This window comes from Onychomys torridus, chromosome 5 (genome assembly GCF_903995425.1).
Source record: "Onychomys torridus chromosome 5, mOncTor1.1, whole genome shotgun sequence".
Lineage (NCBI taxonomy): Eukaryota > Metazoa > Chordata > Mammalia > Rodentia > Cricetidae > Onychomys > Onychomys torridus.
Window position 1 is genome coordinate 62,930,781 of NC_050447.1, and position 24,235 is coordinate 62,955,015.

At 38.4% G+C, this 24,235-nt stretch overlaps 1 protein-coding gene across 3 annotated transcripts; it reads right to left on the bottom strand.

Annotated features, from left to right (window-relative positions):
• Positions 1–2,905: 2,905 nt before the first annotated feature.
• On the bottom strand, positions 2,906–24,235 carry LOC118583535 (aldo-keto reductase family 1 member C13-like). 3 transcript variants are annotated; one of them, XM_036186921.1, is made up of 11 exons: positions 24,050–24,235; positions 17,680–17,776; positions 17,189–17,314; positions 14,521–14,688; positions 13,599–13,715; positions 12,682–12,759; positions 12,041–12,163; positions 9,032–9,141; positions 8,628–8,793; positions 4,569–4,651; positions 2,906–3,442 (listed from the first exon to the last, which is right to left on the bottom strand). In XM_036186921.1, the coding sequence occupies exons 3-11, from the start codon at positions 17,270–17,272 to the stop codon at positions 3,400–3,402; spliced, it is 972 nt and encodes a 323-aa protein (XP_036042814.1). In that variant the 5' UTR covers positions 17,273–17,314; positions 17,680–17,776; positions 24,050–24,235; the 3' UTR covers positions 2,906–3,399. The 3 variants fall into 3 exon arrangements, with proteins under 3 accessions (XP_036042814.1, XP_036042815.1, XP_036042816.1); XM_036186922.1 differs by having other exon boundaries at positions 24,169–24,228; XM_036186923.1 differs by lacking the exons at positions 17,189–17,314; positions 17,680–17,776.

A 24,235-nucleotide genomic window follows, 5' to 3' on the forward strand; every position in this document is an offset into this window, starting at 1 on the left:
GAGGAGTGATATGAAAACATAGTGCAGTGGAAACTTCCTAAAATATATGAAAGTGATTCTAATAAAGTATCAAATAATGGGGAAGATGGAGTCCCAACTGGCTATCTCTTGTCATCAAATGAAGCTTCCAGTACTGGGACTGGGTTACATCCAATTGAGCTGTTGACAAAAAGGGTTCCATAGAAATCTACAAATAATCCAACCTGCTGACAGGGCATTACATTGCTCTGCACATACTAACAGTGAGGCCCCATTGTTGAAGATAACACTCACACAATACATTGAAAATGGAGAGTTTGACTTGGTACCTATACCCCTATGTTCTAGTGTCTTTGATATAGGAAGGTACTCTGCAGGCTACCAAAGGAGAAATGTAAACACAAACCCAGACGCAAACCTTTTCATCTACAATGCTGTCCTGACTGCAAAATATGCTCGGGCAATGGTGACACAAAGCTTTTGGGAGTAACCAAGCAATGTCCAATTTGAGTTAAGACTCACTCCAGAAGATGGAACCCATACCCTACATGGCTTGGGTGACCAAAAACAAAAGACTAGATAGCCCAGAGGCCTCGAGCAAAACTACATACTACTGGTCTTAAAAAATAAAATAAAAAAGAAAAGAGTAGTAATAAAATTATAGCTTTCAATTTAGTATTTTTATGGGACTCCTGAATATGTGAATGAGTAGGTCTGATTTTTTTTTTTGTTCCTTCCTTGGGAGAACTTTTCATTCTGTTGGTTACCTTGTCCAACCTTGATGTGACAGTGTTTGTTTTATCTTATTATATTTTATGTTATTGTTTGGTTATCTATGGGATGACTCATCCCTAACAGGCTTGTGAGCCATCCAGCCCAAACAAGTAAAAAAGATACTTTCTGAGAGCCAGCCTGGATCTGCCTGATGGTCTTAGCAACAGCAGCTGAGACATGTTTTGGAGATGACCCAGACCAAGGAGAGGCAGCTGTGTCACACCAGCAGATGCATATTCATCAGACCTCCCCCCAGGGAGGGGTGAAGAGTATATAAGGCTTGCCTCTTCCTGAATAAACTGAGCTTGTTGTTTCTACATTCTCCCGAAATCTGTGTGGTTTGATTCTGTGCCTACTTGGCCCCCATTCCCAAAGGGAACAACAGCAAGGACCCTGCTACAGTTATCTATTAGAAGCCTGTTCTTTTCTAATGAGAGACTAAAAGGGGGTGGATATGGATGGATGGGAGGGGCAGGAGGGAGGAATTTGGAGGAGTAGAGGGAGGGGAAAATGTAATCAGGATATATTGTTTGAGGAAAGAATCTATTTTCAGTAAAGGGAATTTTTTAAAGAGGAAGGAAATTTTTTTAAAAAATGAGGAATAGGCAGTATGGTATTCAAAAGGGTATCAAATTTTCTCCTCAAATGTTGTAGAATCATGGTCAGTTTTCATATTATGGGAACAGATATTATTCAATCATTTTCTCAAGAGCAAGGAAAATCAAAGCTTATTTCCATCTTCTTTCTATAGTTTACAAAGATTCTATAGCAAATTATTTCTAAGATAAATAAAAAACAGCACTATAAACCACAGGCATTGCCCTGGTTTAAGCAGTTCTCTATGATGTTAAGGCACATCTGGGGCTGAGACAAAAGGGTGAATCATTATATACATGATCAGCATAACTTTGTTTTGATGAATCTTCAAAGCATGGGACCAATAAGATAAGTTATTGTAACTTCCAAGATATCTCTACTTTAAAACAAGAAATTGGTTAACTGTGAACATGACCTATCAACCAAGATCACACTGGTTATGTTTGGCAAAGCTGGGTAAAAAACACAGAAAATTTTCCTACTAATTAAAACCTCATTTTTGTTGCTGTTGTTGTTGTTTTTCGAGACAGGGTTTCGCTGTATAGCTGTGTGCCTTTCCTGGAACTCACTTAGTAGCCCGGGCTGGCCTCGAACTCACAGTGATCCACCTAGCTCTGCCTCCCGAATGCTGGGATTAAAGGCGTGCACCACCACCGCCCAGCCCTCATTATTTTTTTACTCTTTATTTTGTTGCTGTAGACATTTGTCTGTTTCCAGGGGTGTGTATAATGTCAATTAGCCAATATCAAATAAATCATTGATGTTTCCATACGAGAATGTGAAACTTCATAGCCCCACACTTTTTTTGTGTTTTGTTGTTGCTGTTTACATTTACTTGAAATTGTACTTTATTATTATGAAACTAAGACAATGCTCTAGAGTCTGTGAAACATAGGCTTACTCTTTTTGAGTAAGATCATATTTATATTTATATCATAAAACACAGAGAAATAAATCTGGTACTCAACTACAAGCTTCAACCCAACTGATTTGTGTTCATGGTGCTAAAAAGTACTCCTCATGCTACCAGAGGGGAAAGGTAATCATCAATATAACTCATCTACAAGCCCTGCAACCTATAACAGTGTTTGTCAGCAAGATGTACTGGTGGAAAAGTGACACAAATGTTATGGAAGTAGCCAATCCCACTTTATTGGATTTAAAGCCTGCTCCACAAGATGCAACCCACACCTGACACTGTTAATAAGGCCAAGAACCTGAGATTAAATAGGTCATAGGCTCTAAGGAAAATCTACTATGATTCTAATAAAGGAACAGCAACAGAATGACTCCTAATGACATACTTCTATACCCAGAGATCAGTGCCTTATTCAAACCTCCTGTCACCTCATGAGCCACCACTATTTCAGAAATGTCTCACTCACCATTCCCAGGGCTCTGGTATTTAGATGCTGTGAGGGATCCCTGGCACTGTAGCTACACCTTTCCCAGACCCTGTTACCTATCCCTTCACTTGTAAGTTACCCCATATAATAAACCTCCCTTTTAACTATGTGGAGTGGCCTTAATAATTTCACCAATATCTGGCACTCAAGTGGGGCAAATTCCAAAGGCCTGGGTGCCTCCCACCCTCAGCTTCCTCCCCTGCTGGCGGGCACTTGAAGTTGCAGGGCACCGCATAAAACCAGGAAAAACCTACCCAGTTCCATTCCTGAAGAGGAGCTAATCTGGTCTCTGTTCGAGGCAAGTTAAGACCCCAGACCAGCGGAAACGGCTGTGAGTGAGGCTTTCCCCCTCCTCCCTGAGTGCTGGCTTCCCGCCCTAGCCTGAGACTTCCACAGTTTCACCTATAGTACTAGAGAAAGATCTTTTTATAGGCAACATTAGCATTATTTCAAAGCATGATGAAAATGTAATGAATTATGGTGCACTGGTGGACACAACTCTACTTCAAATTGAGTTGTTAAGCAGTTCAGATTGAGCAGAAGTGAGATATGTTCAATTGACAGCATCTCTGATGTCGCCCACATCACCATCCAAATAGAGGACATCGGACTTGGGATGGAAGTCATGACAAAGGCTTCCTCATTAAAATTCATCAGAAAAGGGGTATTCTGGGTGGCCCTCACCACTAAAATAGAAAAGAAAAATATAAAATATTAATTCTTGGTTTCATTTATATGGTAGTAAAGGCAGATATCTATGGTACTATCTTTAGAACTGACCACTTAATTTCCCTGGCTGGTTGCAGAATCTTCTGTTTTATTTTCATAAACTTGACTATGAAGGGAATGCTTTTTTAAAAGTATGACTGAATTTTTCAAATTAAATTCTCTTGCCTAGAGCAGGAAAACAGAGACAGACATTGACACACATTCCTTCCTTTTGCTTCTACAGTCAGTCTGCCAAAGCACAGGATTAAAGATTATGTCTTATTTCAGTCTCTCAATAAAATCAGAAACTTAATATCATATTTAACAAAAATCTAATCATTAATAATCACAAAATAATGTGGAGAATACAGCTAATAGGTACTAATTTCCTTGAAATTTAATTTATGCATTATTTATGCACTGACCATCACATGTGACATAATGTGCTGCATTCAGATTAAGAATGTCTCTAATAAGATAGATTTCTATGTCTAAAGATTAAACTTAATATATAATTTGTAGATCTCTACAGTTTAGCACCATTACAAAATATAAAATGACAAAATTATTACTTACTAAAATGTTTAATAGGTGGCAAGAATTACTAAATGCTTGCCACTCTGTAACATGCATTATTTCTCATCTTTATCCTTCAACTTGCTCTATGAGTGATGATAATGTACATGCCAGTCTTTGCAAACTGTCTACCTCTTTTAAAATTATTATACTTACTTAAATTGTGAATTAAAATCTCCACAGATAAAAGGGATCATGTGTCCCTAGTTTGTCTTTATTTGAAATATGTATAAAGTTATATAATCATTGAGCAAGAAGAGAAATAAAGATGTTTAAAGGCTATCAATTTCATCAGTGATGGATTTTTTTCCTAGTCTTCTCTTGGTGCTAAATCTTTTTCTGCATAAACTTTAATTTCAGCATTGAGATATTCATAACTCAGAAACAAGATAAATTGAAGTTAAAGTAACTGTCTTAATGGCAGCTTTCCAGAAACGATTGAAGTGATTGGTTTCTGAACAAACATTCACTGCAAAGGAAAAGACAGAAGCTAAAATAAATCGTGGCACATTTATAAGAGTGACTTACAATGGAGCGGGTGCATATCTTAAATTTCTGTTCAGGCTGTCTAGGATTTTCATATCCTCTGATGGCAGCTCAAATTCAAGCACCTATTGAACAATTAGAAACATTTTAGGACAATGCCCATTTGCAAATTTTTAAAACCCAAGTGAATCACATTTTATTCTTTAAAGGCAACTTTTGAATATACAAAAAAACTTCTGAAAGTTATTAGACATCAAGCAAGATACTCAAGCGGTCAATGGGTGTCAGATAAAAGTTACAGGAAATCACTTTTGAGATATGTTGAAGTAGTACAATATATCAAAAAGACCTGCAGCAGATACAAACTTGATGTTATTCAAAGACCATAGTGATAGTTTCCAAACAATCTAGAGTAAATTTCTGAATCATTTAATTTTAATATTTGCATGCATAAGAACAATTCTTTGTGGTGGGTATTGTGTTCCCTGAAATATTGTGCGTTCCCTGAAATAAACATATCTGGGGTCAGAGAACAGACAGCCACTAGAACAGAGCCAGAAATGGTGGCTAGAAAATGGGAAGAGTAAGCCATAACAGAAGTTGGGTGGTAGTGATACACACCTTTAATCCCAGCACTTGGGAGGCAGAGCTAGCCAGATCTCTGAGTTCAAGGCCACTTTAGAAACAGCTAAACATGGTGACCACGCCTTTAATCCCAGAGAGTGGGGACAGAAAGAAAAAGGTATATAAGGCCTGAGGACCAGGAACTAAAGAAGAAAAAGCATGTAGTTAGTTAAGCTTTGGAGCAACACAGTTCAGCTGAGATTCATGTGGAGGAGGACTCAGAAGCTTCCAGCCTGACGAAACAAAACCAGCTGAGGGACTGGCTAGGTGAGGAAACTGTGGCTTGTTCTGTGTCTCTGATCTTCCAGCATTCACCCCAATAACTGGCCTCGGGTTTGAGTTTTATTAATAAGACTCTTTAAGTTTCCTGTTACAATTCTTTGCAATACAATTTAAGTCAAGCATTATTCAAGTGTTAATGTCATCATTTCCAATAAATAAAGGATTTGACTTGAAGAAGATTTCAATAGCTAACACTGGGTTACTTTACATAAAAACAATTTTTACTAATTTCTAAAATAGTGACACAAATAGATCATCAAATCCATTCTCCAAATATGGTGAAAAATAAATAGAAGGAGGGAAAAGAGGTAGGAAAGGAGGGAGAGAAGGATAGGGAATGAGAGGGAGGGAAGGAGCAAGAGAAGGAGCAAGGCAGGGAGAGAGGCAGGCAGGGAGGGAGGGAGGGAGGAAGGGAAGGAAGGAGGGAGGAGGGAGGAGAAAAAGTTTAAAGTGTCAAAATTTAGCGACTGATCCATCTAGTAAAAAGCACCGACCAAATCTTTATTTTTAAAAACTAACAAAAGAGCAAAGAAAATATTATTAAAAGATGATAAGTAGCACCACTTCTCTATCAATAAACCTAATAATATGTACAAATGCATTAATAAAAAATAAGCAAGTTATTAATACACTAAAAGTCCACCTAAAATTGTAAATTCCCATTATAGTTACATATTAAAATTCTTAATATTTCAAAAACTTCAGTTCTTTTCCAATTTATGGGCATGTTTAATATTTAAATATTTAAGTACTGAAAGATAAGCAAAGTAAGCAAAGTAAGTAAGTTATATATGAAATTCTTACATATATAAGTATTATCTGCCCAGAAAATCATATTTTTATTTTTTTATTAAAATATAATTATATTATCCCCCACTTTGCTTTCTTCTCTCAAACTTTCACATGTCTCCTTGCTACTCTCTCCCAAATTTGTGGTCTCTTTTGTTAAATTATTCTACACACACACACACACACACACACACACACACACACACACACAAATACAGCCTGATGAATCTGTTTAGTGTTACTTGTATGTTTATGATTTCATGGCTGACCAGTTGGTATTGGATAAACAAGAAGCCCAATACTAAGTAAGACCAATTCTTCAGGTCATAGACTCTTAAAATTCTTTGATTGTCTGTAGTTCTTTACCTAAATATGCTCCCTTATGAGATTTCTGCCTTACAAGTATGGGTGTCTATTGGTGTTGTCCTATCCAGGTCTTATTTAAGCAGCCATTTAAGGCAAGGTAATTTGTCTTATTTTGAAAAGGGGTGAGCATAAATAAGACAAAGAGAATCTATGAATATGATTATTCTTGCTAGCAATACAGCATAGTCATTTAGAACATTATTTAAGTGTTCTTTGAATTTTTGTCTTACATAATTTCAGAAACTGCACATCAATTAGAGTTTGGAAAGAAATACTGTAACATTTTTTAAAATATATGTATATATATGGCATGTGATGTTCTATTCCCAGTGAGGAAAGGGAAATAACATTTAACCACAAAGAAAAGGAATAAAGAAACGCAATAAAGAGAAAGTTTTGCTCATGAAAATAAACAGAGAGAGTAGGAAAGGGGGAGGGATATTGAAAACACAGAAGAATTTGGGATAGAGTAAATGTATCTAAATTTGCAAGGTAATTTCTATGGAGAAGATATAAATGCTGAAAATTAATTACAACTCATATTTCCCAGTCTCCACACTCCATGCAAATATGCACCTACTTCTACCAACAGGCAGGTCCATATTCTCACTCCTTTAATTTTAGCTGCTTCTATCCTTTTTCTGTTTCCATGTGTGTATGTATGGCCTGTATGTGTTTTTCATGTAGATGCTCACATGTGTGTGTGGTACGTGGAAGCCTGGTTTGATGCCAGGCTTCATCCTCATAGCTCTGGTACCTTATTTATTGAGGCAGAATCTTTCCATCAGACCCAGAGCTCACCAATATGGCCATTTCACTAGTCAGCTTATTCTGGGGATCCTTTATCTCTGCCTGCAAAGTTGGAATTAGAGGGGGCCCCACATCCACCTGGAATTCTATGTGAGTTCTGAGACCTGTGTTTGCTTGGCAAGAGCTTTAATCACTGAGCCATCTCCTGGCTCTTAACTGAGCAGAATAAATAACTGATAATTATTTGCCTCAACTTAAAGAACTTGCAAGTATCTACTCAATGAATTGAAAGAAGAATATGTGAGGAACTAAAGCCTATGCAAATTGGCTAGTGAATGAAAACCAGCTGAAACTAAAGAACATCAGGCAAGAGACCAACTGTATCCTAAGGCAGATGGACCTGATCACTTGCAAATACACAACAGTTCTGTGAACACTGTATACCTCAGTGTTCTGGGAGAACTCTAGAAAATCATAAAATCATATAACAATGAACTAAACAAATAATCTTTATATTAAAGCACTAGATTGGAGCTGGTTCATTTTTCAACTGTTGTAGGTAATGGTATAACAAAGTTCTTGTAGTTGAAAAGAGAAGATCATCAACATAGATGAGTCTCAAGAAAAGAATATGCATTTAGCCTGTCAAGCAACTTGAAAGAAATAAGCACATCCATATTAAAATATGTGAGCATGATGCTTGTGATGGCTCAGTGGTTTAGACACTAGCTGCTCTTTCAGAGCATGTTTAGAACCCCAGGACCCATGTGGCAGCTCACAATCATCCACAAATCCAGTTCCAGGGCATATGATACCCTTTTCTGATCTGTGCAGGCACCAGGCATGTACATGGTGCACAAACATGCATGCAGCCAAAACATCTATACACATAAACAAAAATGAATAAGCAAAAATAAAATAAAATATGTGAATGTGAATGTGCAAGTCAAATGCAAAATAAAGCCACAAAAATTATCATATGAAAATATTTACCCAAACTTAAACTCTCAAGTCATCTGACAATGAAAAGATCCATTGTAAAGGTGTTCAATGGGTGACTTAACTCTGAATCCTAAATTTCTGTGCTCTCTCTAAATCTAATTTTATCAAGCTAAGTTGTTGATTGTATTGTAGAGTAGAACAAAACATTTCTGAAAGCAACTGAAATATCACATGGGTAGGAAATGCTAGGGAGATTGACTTATCCAAAAATTCCTGAGAGATTTCAAAGAAGAAAACAGAAGAGAGATGATGTGTAAGAGTCCTGACACCTACACCCTCCCTGGTCACCTGTAAGTTCTCTTTTATCTCATTCTCTTTGTAACTCTGGGCAAGGACCACAATTCCACGTTGAAGATGGTAACGAAGAGCAATCTGGGCCGGACTTCGCTTGTGTTTTTTTGCCATGTCACAAAGAACTGGATCATTCAAGAGAACTGGGGAGTTTGGGTCCACCCTGGAAATAAAGGCAGATATCTTTAGTTTCAAAAGCTGAGAATTGTTCGGAGGCTTCAAAACTAGGAATCTTCAAAAGAGTCCTTGGGCCAGCAACATTTCCATCACCAAAATGTCAAACATGCATATTCTCCTCTATCCCTGAGAAAGTTCAAAATGAGTTTCTAAAAAGTGAGTTTATAGAATTGAAAAGATTTTACCAATACTGGTATTTGAAGTAAACGCCCTACTGTCCTTACCATCGTTTAGGCCGCTGAGATCCAAGAGCACTGTAGGCAACTAGAACAATGTCCTTTGACCTGCAGTAGTTCAACAGCTTGCTCTGGTTCAGGTAAAGATGGCATTCTACCTATACATGGACAGACAGAAAGATATCTGATAATGTGAAATGCTGATGTTTGTGTAAAAGAGGATCACTAAAGGTAAGTACCTCAATAAGAAAATGTAACAAGCTGGGCAGTAGTGGCACATGCCTTTAATCCCAGGACTTGGGAGGCAGAACCAGGTGGATCTCTATGAGTTTGAGGCCAGTCTGGTCTACAGAGCGAGATCCAGGTCAGGCACCAAAACTACACAGAAAAATCCTGTCTCAAAAACCAAAAAAAGGAAGAAGAAAAAAAAGAAAACATAACATATTTAGACTATCAATATAATTTAATCTGTGTCTTTAAAACATAATTTCACATCTATATTACTAATATGATACACAAAATAATTTTGTGGTGATAAACTAATTCTATGAACCAGACTTTGATATTTAAATTCCATTTTGCATTACAAAGTGAAAACATAGTACTAGCTTGAAGATGTTTCCAGAAATCAATGGGAAATTGATTCAGACAGGTTCAGATTCAGTAAGAGAATTGTTGTTAATTTCTCTAAATATAAGTCTGACAGTGTCTGATAACATCTTCATTATTGAGACATATTTTCTGAGCTCTCTGAAGGCAAACACTCAAAGAAACTACTTTGAGCAACTTCATAAGAATGTTGCAGAAGTGGGATCAGTGAGATGGCTCAGTGAGTTAAGATACTTATTGCCCAGCCAGACCTGAGTTTGCTCCATGAAACTCAAAAGTAATCTCCTGTCCTCCTTCACATATGCATCAGAAGACACACACACACACACACACACACACACACACACACACACACGGGGGGGGGGAGAGAGAGAGAGAGAGAGAAAGAGAGAGAAGCATACATTCATACACACACACACACAAATGTAATTTTGAAAATTAAAGAAAAAATTCCATATATGTGGAAATATACCCTATATGGGTATATTTGTCCAGGTGACAACCTCACTGTTTTGAGATATAGGTTAGGAATCAGAAATAGTATGTATCAGCCTATCAATTATTCAAGATGTTTGATGAAAATTTTGAGAAAATTAATACCAAGTCTCCATAAATATTGAATATTTATACTGGAAAGTCACAATTTTGTGTTATTGTGTAAAGACAATGACCCCAAATTGTATTTTCTGTGGGGAGAATGCTGCTAACATCAGACCAGTTCATGATAGCTAAGTTAGGGAACCAACCCAGCAACCAACAGCAGAGGAAAGAATGGAGCAATGTGATTTCTAAGCACAATGGAAGTTTTTAGCTATAAAAATGTATAATACTAAGCTGTTTGCAGATAAATTAATGCATTGGAGATAATCACAATAAGTAAATTAAGTTAGTTGCTGAAAGACAAGCACCTCACTTTTTCTCTCATTTGTAGATACATGAAATCCTACATGTTCAGATGACTTCAAAGTAGAGACAAACTTCTTGGGCAACAAAGAAGAAAGAGGAAGGGATAGAGAGGTGCAGTTTTGCTTCTTTTTCCAGATCGTTGGCTGCATTGGTCCATGAGGATGGAGGGAGTAGAAGCTGGGAACAGCTTTAGGTCGACTGTGGGTATGAAGGAGACAGCCTCTTGGGAGACAGACCTCAGTAAATCAGCTCAACTTTATCCCAGACTATAAGGAATATATATGATTGGGAAGTCTGGGGACAAACCCTAATTTGCGCTAAGTGGTGCAATCCTATCTCGAGGCTTCATATGTGGCAGTCGGGTCCTACAGCAGAGCTCCTAGCCCAAGTCTTTTAGCAGGAATCTGTGCCAGGGGTCAAGCTAAAGATGAATCAGGCATCTGGCTCAGAGACAGCTTTTAGATAAGGTCAGCACTCTGGACACAGAGACATTATCCAGATAAGGGCAGGTAGAAAGTTTCACTGGGGAGGGAGAGGGTCCCTATGTGCCAAGCTTTTGGAAAAAGCTACCAGGCCATGACAGACTCCAACAGAGAGTGCAGGGGAATAGTGGTGGGACCTGTGCCAGGCAATGCTTCTGTTACATCCAGCACACTGCCCTATTCCAGGGCACCCAATAAGAGTCTTTTTTTTATTCTGGTCTATAGTCAAATACTTTAACTGCCTGACAATCTCTTCTTTGCTATCATAGTAGCTGGTTCACTACAGTTTCCAGACAACAATATTTGCTACATGATGAGAATGTGTTAACTTATAATAAAGAACAAAGGACCACTAACAGAATATATGCATTTAAGTTACTTTTAGGAGAGGAGGAAGAAAGAAAAGTTCACCAGGGGGGTTTTCATCACAGAATTAGCTGTATGTTCTGCATATAGTCCCTGATTGTGGATTTTATCCAACATTAATATCACCATAAACAGGCAATCAGTCAAATGTACATGGTTTTTAGAATTTCAAGTCTAAAATTTCAAGTCAGAAATTTCTCTGTTTCAAAATCCCAAGACCAGATATACTAAGAAGGAGTAACTCCCTTACCTCCAAAACTGCCATGCCCATTCATCTCTCTCCTTTTTGTTCTTTCCTTTTCCTGCTCATTTCATGTTTTTCTGGACTTCTCACTATAAATCAGTCTATTTTCCAGCACCTTCATTTGTCTCATTCACTAAATTTTTCCCAGCTCACAGATAAGTCTACTTGGATCCTAAAATACTACTAATGACATCTGCTTCCTGAACTTTAAATCTCCACAGTCTGTACCAGTTGGACACTGAGGTATGACCTTATTTTCCCTAAATTTAATAGTCCAAAATTGAATTTTAGAATTTTAAAGTATCCTTTGCTACAGTGACACTGCTCTTAGAATCTTCTTTTCCTTTCCATGAAAATAAGATGATTTGAGGAAGGGGCAAATGGACTGCAGACATCAGAACAGAAATAAGGAAATGTGTGTAAGATGAGGAGAAATGTGAAGTTTCTCACCTGGTTACAGACAGGTTTGTACTTAAGCCCAGGCTTATTCAGGATTTTCTCCAGCTGCCTGCTATTAAAGTTGGACACCCCAATGGATTTGACCAATCCTGCATCCTTACACTTCTCCATAGCCTAGAAATGAAAGAATTGTGAAGAGTCATATTTACATTGAAATAAATGCAGGGTGAAACAGTTAAGAGTACACCATCTAGCTCTGGACATACAGCTCAGTGGCAGAGCACCTGCCAGTGTGTGAAAGACCCTGAGTTTGATCACTATCACACTAACACTGAAAAGGAGGCTCTAGGGAGACACTGCCCAGATGATCACTGAAACTGAATATGAAGGAACCTAAGGAGTGAAGATGATAGAGGGAGAAAGGGACAGCCATGAAGGGATTCCTGTGTCCTTACTAAGAAGCAGAGATTTTCACACTACATATGCTGGCAAATACAGTCTTTTCTGTCATCCTGAGTACGCCTTTGTTTCTCTTTACTACACTATAGTGATGAATGGCTCCCCTTCACTCCAGTAACATACCTGTATAAACATAATGAATTTCTACACACAGAGGCATATACTCCATTTTCTCAAGCAGGACCTGATTTCCCTCTCTCAGCTCCTCTGTTGTCTCTCTTTCAACTGCTCACCTCCCATGTGGCACAGATATCCACAGTGTCCAATAATGTTTTCCCATGTTCATCTTCTGGAAACAGATCCTCCCCTGGCTGGAATAGAAACAGTCTTCACAATGATCTGACTAAACACAAGTATCTCAGGAATAGCTAGAAATGGGACACTGAATGTGTTTTAGTGGCGCATCATTCTATGTACTTACTTTTACAAGGTGATTTGTATGTGGAATTATAAGGAGGATTCTTAGATGCTTGAACTAGTTTCATATAAACTACATATGTGCAGTTTTACATATATATATATATATATATATAATTAAATGGTATTCTCACATATCTACCTATAGTCTCCTAGCTGATGTCCATTATTTTGTCACTTCTTATTCATACTTCTGGTCAGATATTTCTCTTTCACTGAGAAATTCAGTAGACATACAAATTTGACCTTCAGTAGTAATGGATTTCACTCCTGACCGAGGCCAAACAATCAGTGATTCTTTTTTTTTTTTTAGCTGAATATATTTGGTCGAAAGGAAACTATGTTCCCTAAAGATGGCCATTCAAGAGTACATGCAAAGCTAATTTTGGTGGTGGAAAACTCAACAATGCTATAAGGAGGTAACAGCCAGAAAGCTTGAACTGTCTCAATGCCACAAGAAAATAAAATGCTGGAATATAACTCAAATACCCACTAATGTAATATAAGGAATGCATAAATGGTGACATTTTCGAAGATTATTTTTGAATCCATATTCTAGCAATTGCTTTGGCTTCCTGTTTTATGGCCATTTGTATACCCTACTTTGAGTAGACTACATAATGCAGAAATTGAGTTTACAGAAAAATATAATAGAATTTTATCTTGACCATCCAGAAAAATAACAACCATGTCCTTGTCAAGTTGATTAAGTCTGATCATTCAAATTGCTTACCTTCATTGGCACTGGGTAATGAATGATATAGAGGTCAACATAATGCAGTTGAAGGTTTTTCAATGATTTTTCCAAGTTAGATAGAACCAGCTCTGGTCTAAGGAAAGTGCACCAAAGCTATTTACGTGAAAGAAAGGAAGTAATCCTGGATTAGTAAATTACCAAATATGGAGGTTTTATTTTATCTAATACTAATACATTTTTGCTACATAGAAACATAATCATAGGACATAAAATTCCCTTTGTTCTATGGCTTCCACTAATTTGACTTACACATATGAACATGATTACATGTTTGTTTTCAATCCTTCAAAAAGAAAAGAAAATTTCTCAAAAGAAAAAGCTTCTATCTACTACTAATAGTATTTAGTCTCTGAATTATGTCTCATGGAGATCGAAAGCAGTTATTAATCAAATTATTTGACCCTTAGTATTCTCTTAGTATTAGAGAAAAATTAGCATGCCTTTATTTGCATCATTAAACAGAAGCAACAGATGACATTTTGATGTGTGATGGACACTAGTAAATGTACTAACCTTTCATATGAAAGTTCTCTTTTACTGTTCTTCAATATTTAAAGGTAAAAATTAGTATTTGGAATATAACAGATTTTACAAAGCTATCAAGGAGATTCAGAAAGCCAAAATTTCATAGTTTTACTTGAATTCACAGCCCATGTAAAAAAATACATGGCTTCAAATTGAAGATCAGAAAAATAAGGGCCTTTAGAGTGATACATTGGTAGATGTCATAATCTTTTTCTGCTTTTAATGCTGGAACTCATCTATGAATTATATGTAAATAAAAGTTGTACCAGTATGTATATTTTATCAATTAATGAATGATCCAATAAAATAAGTATTTGCTTGCTTGTATCATATTTCAATTAATATGTTCACCTGAACCTTATACACACAATACCTTTGTAACGACGAATATGTCTTCTCTCTTCAAAATGCCAGCTGCAATCTTGCTTCGAATAGCCTGCCCTACATCCTTTTCTGTTTGATACACATAAGCAGTATCAATATGGCAGAACCCAGCCTCTATAGCTAAATTTATAGACTCCAGGGGCTTATTTTCAGGAACCTAAGGAGGAACCAAAACAGTATTTAAAGACACATAAGAGAGGTAGTCCAGGTGGATCTAGTGGACAGTTCTCTAGAGAAGGAGGAATCTTATATTCTTATGTCATTCTCATACCACTTTACTACATCACAAGAGACTGGTTTCCTGGCCACTGAAATTTCACCTCCTATAAACCTTAACAGTATCCATGAGTAGTAACTATGGAAATCACAGATATAGAGGTGATTTCAGGAGAATCGCCTTTCCCCCATATCGTAGGTTAGTTGAGCATTTGGGGTAATAGGTCTCAATTTACTTTCACTGAGTCCTTCCAGGACAGTAATGAGAATTTCACATCCCATAACTTCTTCATACCCATGCAATAATGGTCAATCATTTGCATCAGAGGACCTCAAACAGACCTCAAATTCAGTGATTATCCTAATAGGGCTTACAGAGCTGAGTATATAAGAATAGTCCTGTTATAATTTATATAGTGGGGTCACAGGAGAAAGGTGCTTGGAAAAAAAACAAAGAACAAATTCAAATTCAGTGCAACGTTATGAGTCTTCTCCCATTGAAGAGTCCTAGAAAATACTGTGTTCTTTTCTGCATCAAACTGTGACGAAATCTCACCTGTATAAAAAGCTATTTATTTGTAAGGGATTATTCATGTTAAGGTATCAGTCCTTTTTTCTGGTTTTTTGAGACAGGGTTTCTCTGACTAGTTTTGGTGCCTTTCCTGGATCTCACTCTGTAGAACAGGCTCACCTTGAACTCACAGAGATCCTCCTGGCTCTGCCTCCCTAATGCTGGGGACTAAAGGTGTACACCACCATCACCTAGCAGGTTACCAGTCCTTAAAAACAAAAGTTACTTTGTCTAGTGAAAATATAACCAGACTTAAATTGAAGATCATTGCCTCCTCTGCCAGACTTGGATAATGCTGTGGAGAGTCCTATATTAAAGGCGAGAGGATCACATCAAACTCCTTTTGCATATATTTTAAAAACATCAGAGCCAGACACAGTGACCACACTTTTAATCCCAGCACTCCTGAAGCACAGGCAGGAGGATCTCTGAGTTGAAGGTCTGCCTTATCTGCATAGCAAATTCCAGGCCCAGGACTACACAATAAGACCCGATATCAGAACCATTTTAAAAAATAAAATAAAAAAGAAGAAGAAAAAGAAAAAAGAAATTCTTTTCACGATGAAGTGAAATGGTGCCTCTTAGCAATGATCTCTGAGGCCTGCCCAGGTTATATATAATGGCTACAGGGCTGTTCAGGCTGAGGCTTCTGTAGTGACCTTGACACTTGTCTTCTCTTTTTAAACTTGTTTTTCTGTAGTGATCTTGGCACTTGTCTTCTCTTTCTTTTTCTAAACTGTTTCTTAGATTAATTTTATGTGAGAATGATTTGCCTGTATGTATGTCTGTGTATCACATGCATGCAGTGCCTGTGGAGGACAGAAGACGGGGTCAGATCATTAGCACTGGAGTCATTGATGGTTGTGAACTGTCATGTGGCTGCTGGGAACAAAATCCTGGTCCCTTCAGGAGCAGCAAGTGCTCTTAAACCACTGAGCCATCTCTCCAGACCCATTGCCTTCCCTTTCTTTTTTACCACTTTACCCTACAAAGTAATTAAGTCCCATCATGTTTCTTCACTCTTGCTCCTTGGATATTTCTGAGAAGATAAGTTGTATCTCAAGCAGTATAATAGCCATTGGCACTTCATAAATACCTTTGTAAATCTTACAGTTGAGAAATACTTGCATTCAAAGTTTAAAAAAGAATTTATTTATCTTAAAATTGCATGATCTAAAGAAGATTTTAAAATATGAAATTCCTTCCAAGTGTGTAAACTTTCCTCTTTGGTCATTTTATTTCAGAGAACCTTCTGGATCACTATGCCATAAACTGAATGTCCATTAGCAAAGATCAGCATTTCACACCATTTTCACCATCATACTGTTGTAGTGTCCACTCAGTCCCCATAGTTGAAAGTGGTATATTGGATGTTTTAATTAATTCAGGTGCAGCATTTATTGTAAAATACTGACCACTCCCCCCAAACAGAACTGCAGTAGTCCTTTGACATTTGTTATGTTTTTCATCTACACAAACATCCCATATGCTGATTTCCTTTATTCTTGAATTTTTTTTTTAGTATGAGGGAAAGACTTTGGAATATAAAGCTAAAAAGAGGAACCCTCCCTCCCTTCTTTTGGCATCAAATCAAGGAGCTGACAGTGTTCCAGACTGGTGACTTTGATCTCTTCTTCCAAGCCAATAAACACTGAAGCAATTGACATACAATTATATAATCAGATCTTGATGCATAGCAAAGTCAAACTATCTTCTTTCTTGTACATAGAATAAAGCTAATCTAGAAAAACAGAACCAAGTGAGTCTCCCAGAGTCACATGGGAAGTGGATGACTTGAGAGCTTTATCTCCTCCACTGTCCCTTAGCCTATTTTCTCTTGAGCCCTCCACCACAGCACCACTGTTCTTACCTCTTCAGGTTTATATGTGCCAAAGCCCAGGGCTGGAATGAGGTGGCCATCATTTAGTTTCACGCATTGCTGCTTGGAACTCATTGCTTACCACTCTTTTGACTATGGTTCTGATTCTCTTGCAGCCTTTTTGGAACCATTAATATATAGAGGCCATACATCAACTTCCTGGCTAATGGATAACCAACCCCCCACCACCCCACCCCACCCCTACACAACGGCTAACCAGCATTACTCTCTGATTAATGATTAAACAATACTTCTGCCTGTCTAATTATTAACCAGTGACATTTCCTGTTTAACAGTTAACCAATAGAAAGGGGAGATAAGAAGTTTAAAGCATTACTTCACATGCCATTTGGTACCATACAGATATATAAAAGATAATCCTGTAGTGAATCATCATATAATCATAATTTGTTTTAGTAAAATTTCTCTTTATACTGTATAAATTACTGGAAGCTATTGCAAGAGGGTAAAAGAACAATTACTTGTTATTTTCTACATAGAAATGTATTCCCTTGTGATTATGGCATGCCTCAAGTCTCCCCGAGTCTCAAGTTCAGTAGCACTCTTAGTTCTTTGCTCCTAGAAGAGAAAACATCAGACACAGCACAGCAATTGAGCAAGCAGGTTAGCACTGGGTTTCAGCAAACAAGGAAACAAGAACAGACTGCAAAATCAGAGGAGACCAAGCTGGGCAACAGTGGCTTTGATTCTAATAGGCACATTCTCCTCTCTGTAACCTCTTCACCTATATTTCCATTAGGGTGGGCACTTTTAGGGAAAGAGCCAGCATCTCTTAGATTTTACCCAAAGTGCAGTCTAAGAAGTGAGGAATAGATTTTAAATAACCCCAAAGTTGAAAAGCTCACTAAGAAAGAGGGTAACAGCACTGGGTACACATTCCCACGTGAAAAAATTCATGAGGCCGGTTTGAGTTTATTCAGGTAGAATCAACCACTCCCTCTTATTGCTCCTTATGTCTTATTTGGAGGGAATTCTTGCACTGGACCAGTGAGAATGAACACTACCAAATATTGTTACATCCTATCCACCTACACCATCTATGCAACCTACCAAGAGCTCTGAGTTGTCCCAATTAAAATGACCACTACTGTGTGGTACAATAATTTTATGTGTGCAGTAGTGGCACATATACTTCGGTGGTAACAAACAATTGACTAATTGGACTTAAGACCCAGTGGGGAAATCAGTCCTGGTATTGGAAACCTAGCCAACTACCCAGGACTAGTGAAGTCATGGGTTTTGGAGGAGAACCTATAACCACCCCTTTATTAAGCCATTATAATCCTACATTCTAAATATTGGTTCATATAAATACAAAGATAATCTTCATTCCTCATCAAGGAAACTTCTATTTGAGACAGATATAGACCATTAAAGAAAAATCACAACTAATCAAAATGCACATTTGAGAAGCCCAGTCCCAAATGATACATCTAGAACATAGCTCCTGTACCTAAGGCTTAGGGATCACCTATTGCTCTCTATTTCCTGATTTGGAGAGACCATTGGTCAGCTAACCTCCTGCTCAACATTAGCTTCTTGAAATCTTCCAGGGAATAGGGGAAGTAGCTTATCTGGCTATTTCTTGCTGGGTGAGGGCATTGTCATAAGGAACATCCAGATGAGGGGTCACAGATTCCTCCAAGGAAGTAAGTTCAGGGACTCTAAAAGAAGAAAGTGATCATAGTGGTCAAAGGTTAGCATCACTTGGTCACCATCAGTCAAAGTTTTGGGGTGTGGAGTCTTGTAGATGTCAGTTGTACCAGGGTGCTAAGTGAACAAGAATCAAAGACACAAGACAAAAATCAAATCATGAGAAAAATGTTGTGGGAGACTGTTGGTAGAAGAAACATGTAATTTTTTTTTTTTACTTGAAAATCCTAAGGAAGACTTGTCTCATTTGGTTCAATGTAAGCTATGATATATCTGGATCTGGTCGAGGAGAGATGGAGCAATATTTTTCATAACTATTTGAAAAGGAATCTGTTAAGTTCTGGAACCAACAAATTTGATTACCCATTAAAGGAGGAACAGGGACTGAAAATGTTCAACATCATAGGGAATAAGAGGCTCATCAGGGCCACATCTGCTTGAACAATGTTAGAAAAACATCTGGAAATATTTTTATGTGAGTCAAGGAAGGATGTATCAGGTGAGGTCAGAGGGAAGTCTGAAAGTATCATTAAGACACCTCCCATAAGAATAATTTCAATAGCAGGAGCTACGGTGCATTGTTCATAAATCTGCTTATCTGAAAGCAGATCTGCTTGGTGCCCCTTTGAAGAGAAATCACAAATGGTTAATTGGTTTATGGCTTTGGTGTACTTCTCTTGCTTCTTATTCTGAGTCTTTCTGAAAAATTAAGTTTTGTCCTGGGCTGTGGATCCAGTTATTAATTCCTTGGAATTTGACAGCCTTTTGAATATTGTCCTTTTTATACTGGCTAAAACCAGTTATCTGAATGACTGTCTTTGTATGTGTTTGGGGGCACAGGGGTTCTCTGGCTACACTAGATCAGAATAAGAATCTTAGTTAGAGCAGATAGCACTACTGTGTAGCTGAAAGTTTTCCTGTGTCCCGCCTGGCCTATGGTCAGGACAAATCTCTCTCACCTGCCAGTCCCGCAGCTACTTGGTCCCAAATAAACACACACAGACTAATATTATTTTTAAACTATGGCCATGGCAGGCTTCTTGTTATCTAGTTCGTATATCTTAAATTAACCTATTTCTATAAATCTATACTTTGCCATGTGGCTTGTGGCTACCAGCACTTTTACAACTTGCTTCTCATGGCGGTGGCTGGCAACATCTGGATTTTCTACCGACTTCCAATAGGCCAAACAGCTTTTTTTTTTTTTTTTTTTTTTTTTGGTTTTTCGAGACAGGGTTTCTCTGTGTAGCTTTGCGCCTTTCCTGGATCTCGTTCTGTAGACCAGGCTGGCCTCAAACTCATAAAGATCCACCTGGCTCTGCCTCCCGAGTGCTGGGATTAAAGGCGTGCGCCACCACCGCAGGGCTTCAAACAGCTTTATTTATCAACCAATCAAAGCAACATATTTTAACAACATATAGAATGACATCACCCATCACTACTGTTGTTGTTTTTATGCATTTAAGGCCATATGGGCAGTCAAGAAAAATACCCTCTTTATAAGAAAAATCAGGCTAAAACAGTTAGGGAGCCTGCACGGGATCAACCCAGGCCTTCTGCATGTGTGTGACAGTTGTGTAGCTTGGTCTGTTTGTAAGACTCCTAGCAGTGAGATCAGAACCTGTCATAGGTGCTTAGCTGTCAGGGGAGGAGCTCAGTCCTGCCTCAACTTGATGCTTTGTTCAAACCCATGGGAGGCCTGCCCTGTTCTGAATGGAGAAGAAGAAGGAATAGATGGAGAGGATGATAGACAAGAGCGGGGAGGGGGCAGGGGGGGGGGGGCGAGGGGGGCTGTGGTGGGTATGTAAAATAAATGAAAAAAAAGTTAATCAAATAAAAATAAATAAGTAACCCCCCCCCCAAAAAAAAATAATCAGGCTAACTCTTAGGTACTTCCAGGGTTTTGTTTTGTTTTGTTGTCTTCTACCAAGTGTGCCATCTGAAAGAATGGGTCAGATTCTTGCTGGCCAAATGGCTTACCATGAAAGTGCAGAGAACATTCTCCTTTCTTTGACTATACTAGTAGAATATGTGCCACTTAGAGTTCAGTATTTGGAATTCTAAGGCCTCTCCAATTAAGAGGACAGGTGACTTACCAGAGAAGTAAAACATCAAGAAGGGTTACTTTTCCCTCTGTGTTCTGGCTGACTTTAAAAGTAAGGGCCAAAACACTGGCTATTTTTTTGATCTCCCATTCTCATAGGCTAAGCCTTCAAACTTTGGCTTTAAACACCCACAAGGAAAGTTTTGTCCATCTTACACAGTGAGAGATGACTTTTTTTTAGCTCTAACTTTTCTGTGACACTCACATTTTAGACAAGAACAGATTTTTAACAAATTTGGCAGACAATATAATTATCTTGATTAAACATAAATTTTCCTCTAACTGAGCCTTTATGAATGATACAAACCAGATACTTTCACACTGAGTTAAATCCAGGCTTTATATCAGTGCACTGAATTCTGACCTTAGAAATTTTAATAACCTTTAACCTATCATATACATGCTATCTGTAAATCCCTCCTCCACAAAACGTTGTCACTTGCATCCTCTCCTTACTAATCACTGATCCCTTCCTGTTTAATTCCCTTTCTTAACTAGAAACAGAGTAACATAAACAAATATACCAACTTATTCAAAGGGACTGAATCCAAATTATGTTCATAACTTAAGGTAACCTATGGGTACCTGTTCACATGTTGTTAAATTTTAAGATTATTGACTGTTGTAAGTCCTAGGAAGACATGATCTCTGCTTGGATGTTTTTTAAAAAATTACATATTTTTTCTTGGTCTCATATGATTCTGAGAGTTTCTGAACGTTACATTCTGTCTAGCAAGACCTGGCCATGATAGGAGTTTCTAAGGACCTTGAACAGTGAACTATCAAGCAATAAAAGGACTGAAAGAAAACACACAGGGAGCCAAAACCGTTTGTATGCTAACCTTGCAATTGCAGTTTGGGACACACAAATGTGTCTGTTCCAATGCAGGACTGTGAGAGATTGCAAATGGTTACATTTTCATGGAGGACCAATGGGGGAAAGAGATACCACCAGTTGCCTACTGGACAAACCTGCTGGTGAGTGACCACAGGCTGCAAGTGGACACTTATCCTCCTTCTAACACGCAAAGCTTTCCCCAGACATTTGGAATGGGCATTGAGAAGCAGCAGAAAACAGGCCTTTCTCCTCTCAGGATGATCACCTCTCTCACTTATAAATAAGGAGAAGCTTTCAGAGAGGGGACACTTGATGTTGAGGGGCTACCACGTGACATTTTCAAATTTTAAATTGTTTAATGATCTCCCTGTCGTAATAAGACCAGATTGTACTACATTTTATTCCCCGCAGAATTTTTGAGTCAATATCAAGTCTGTAAGTGCTAAAGCGGACTATCTCACATGAATAAATACTTGGAATTCGAAGCTTTTGCAGAAGCTAGAGTTGTCCTTTAAGGATACATATGTGGACAAAGGAAAGATTGTGCTTTTTTTCTTTTTCACCTGCAAAGTAGATCAAGCAGGAGGACAGTGATGTAATTAACATAAAAATCTTAAACATAAAAGATCTCATTGCATTTTTCATCTCTAAAGAGCATGTCAATAACTGTAGTATAGAATCTGGATTTAGGCTCCCATCCAGAGATTAAGTCTTTCCACCCACAGCTCATAGTAAATCCAGGCTTCATTGCAAAAGAAAACATGCTGCCTCCTTTTGAGAGCATCTGGGTTAAAATTGTCTCAGATCTTTAGGATGCAGCCCAGGGGAATGGCATCTGATGAGATAGAGATAGGCCTAATTCCCCATTTACAGAGAGAACATGAATCAGAAAGGTAAGCAGCACCTCAGATGAGGTGTCTCTCTCCACTCAGGCTGTCATCCAACCATGGTTGGATGCACACACTTCCTATGCATGGTCTAGCCTCCTGGGTCCCTTTAGGGGTCACCAGGGAATTTTCCTCTTGTGATTGAACAGTGATCATTCTCTGGGTCATCCTTGTCAGATGTCCACCATTGTCAACTCTCTCCCTTCATGCTTTGGCTGTCCTCCCAGACATCCACCAGCCTAATTCTGTTCTAAGGTCTATGTAATCAAGGAGTTTCTCCCAGATGATTATGGCCCCCCTTCTCAACTGAACCTGGTGTTTGAGCTTGCTGGTTTCCTGACAACATAGATGGTGCCTGTCATCAAATAACAGAGTCAAAGTGAGTCTCTGCTTTGTTTAGGGGTAAGGAGTTCATATATGCTTTTTGAAAAATACACACAAGCTGAGAGCATGGCTCAGTGACATAGTACATGCCTCATATGCACAGGGCCCTGGGCTCAATCCCCACTATTGCAAAAAATAAAGAAAACATTTTCTTTGGATCTGTGAGGTAGCTTGGCTGATAAAGGCACTTTCTATGCAAGTCTGAAGACCTGCAGTTGATCCCCAGAACTTACATAAAGGTGGAAGCAGAAAACCCATCTGCAAAACTATCTTTTGACCTCTCTGTGCATGCGATGACATATGTGCCCACAAATATTATACACATGCAAATGCACATATAACACAATAATAATAATAATAATATAATAACAATAATTTAAACAAAATATTTTTAAAAGGCAGCCCAAAGAATCTAAGCAACAGGGGCAAGGGTCCCCCTACAAGGTATGAGGACAGGTAAGGGTCACCCTCTATTAACAGTTGTCATGTTTTCCCAGGTTATACCAGGGTTTCATAATAAAGAAGGCTGCTTGGTTAAAAAGACATCCCATACTGCAGCCCTCAGATCAAAGATCCTCTAGATGCATCTGTAAAGTCTCGAAACTTCTCCAGATAGGCAAATGCAACATCAGAATAACCTGCTCAGGAGACTCCAGTGTCTTTCCGGGACATGTGAGAGGAAGCACAAATGGATTTCATCTGAGCAAAAACTGTAGGAGAAGGAGGAGGACAAGGTCCTTGGCCATTCCAAGTTTACACTAAGGGTCACACAACCAACAAGCCAGAGACAGCTGCCCTTAGATCTTCAGGTTAAAGAAAAGAATGAAAGCAGCAGGCTGGGTGGCAGTGGCAATTAAACCAGGGGTACAAGCCAGTGACAGAGAAAAGAAGGTGGAGAGAGAAGAGCCATTTAAGCTAAAGGGTTCTTGCCGCAGAAAAAGTAACAAGAGGGAAATTTTCAGTACCTTAGGAGTCATGAAAGAAGTGAGAAAACGCAGGTGGCAAACAGAAGCAGAGTCCTTGACACAGGCGGGCTAGGGAGGAGGAGAACGCATCACATGCCCTTTAGCTAAAGAAAGTGGACCTGTACTAAGCAGCAGATGTCCTGCAGGAGGTGTCCAGCTTCCCCTGCTCTCAACTCCAGCTGCAGC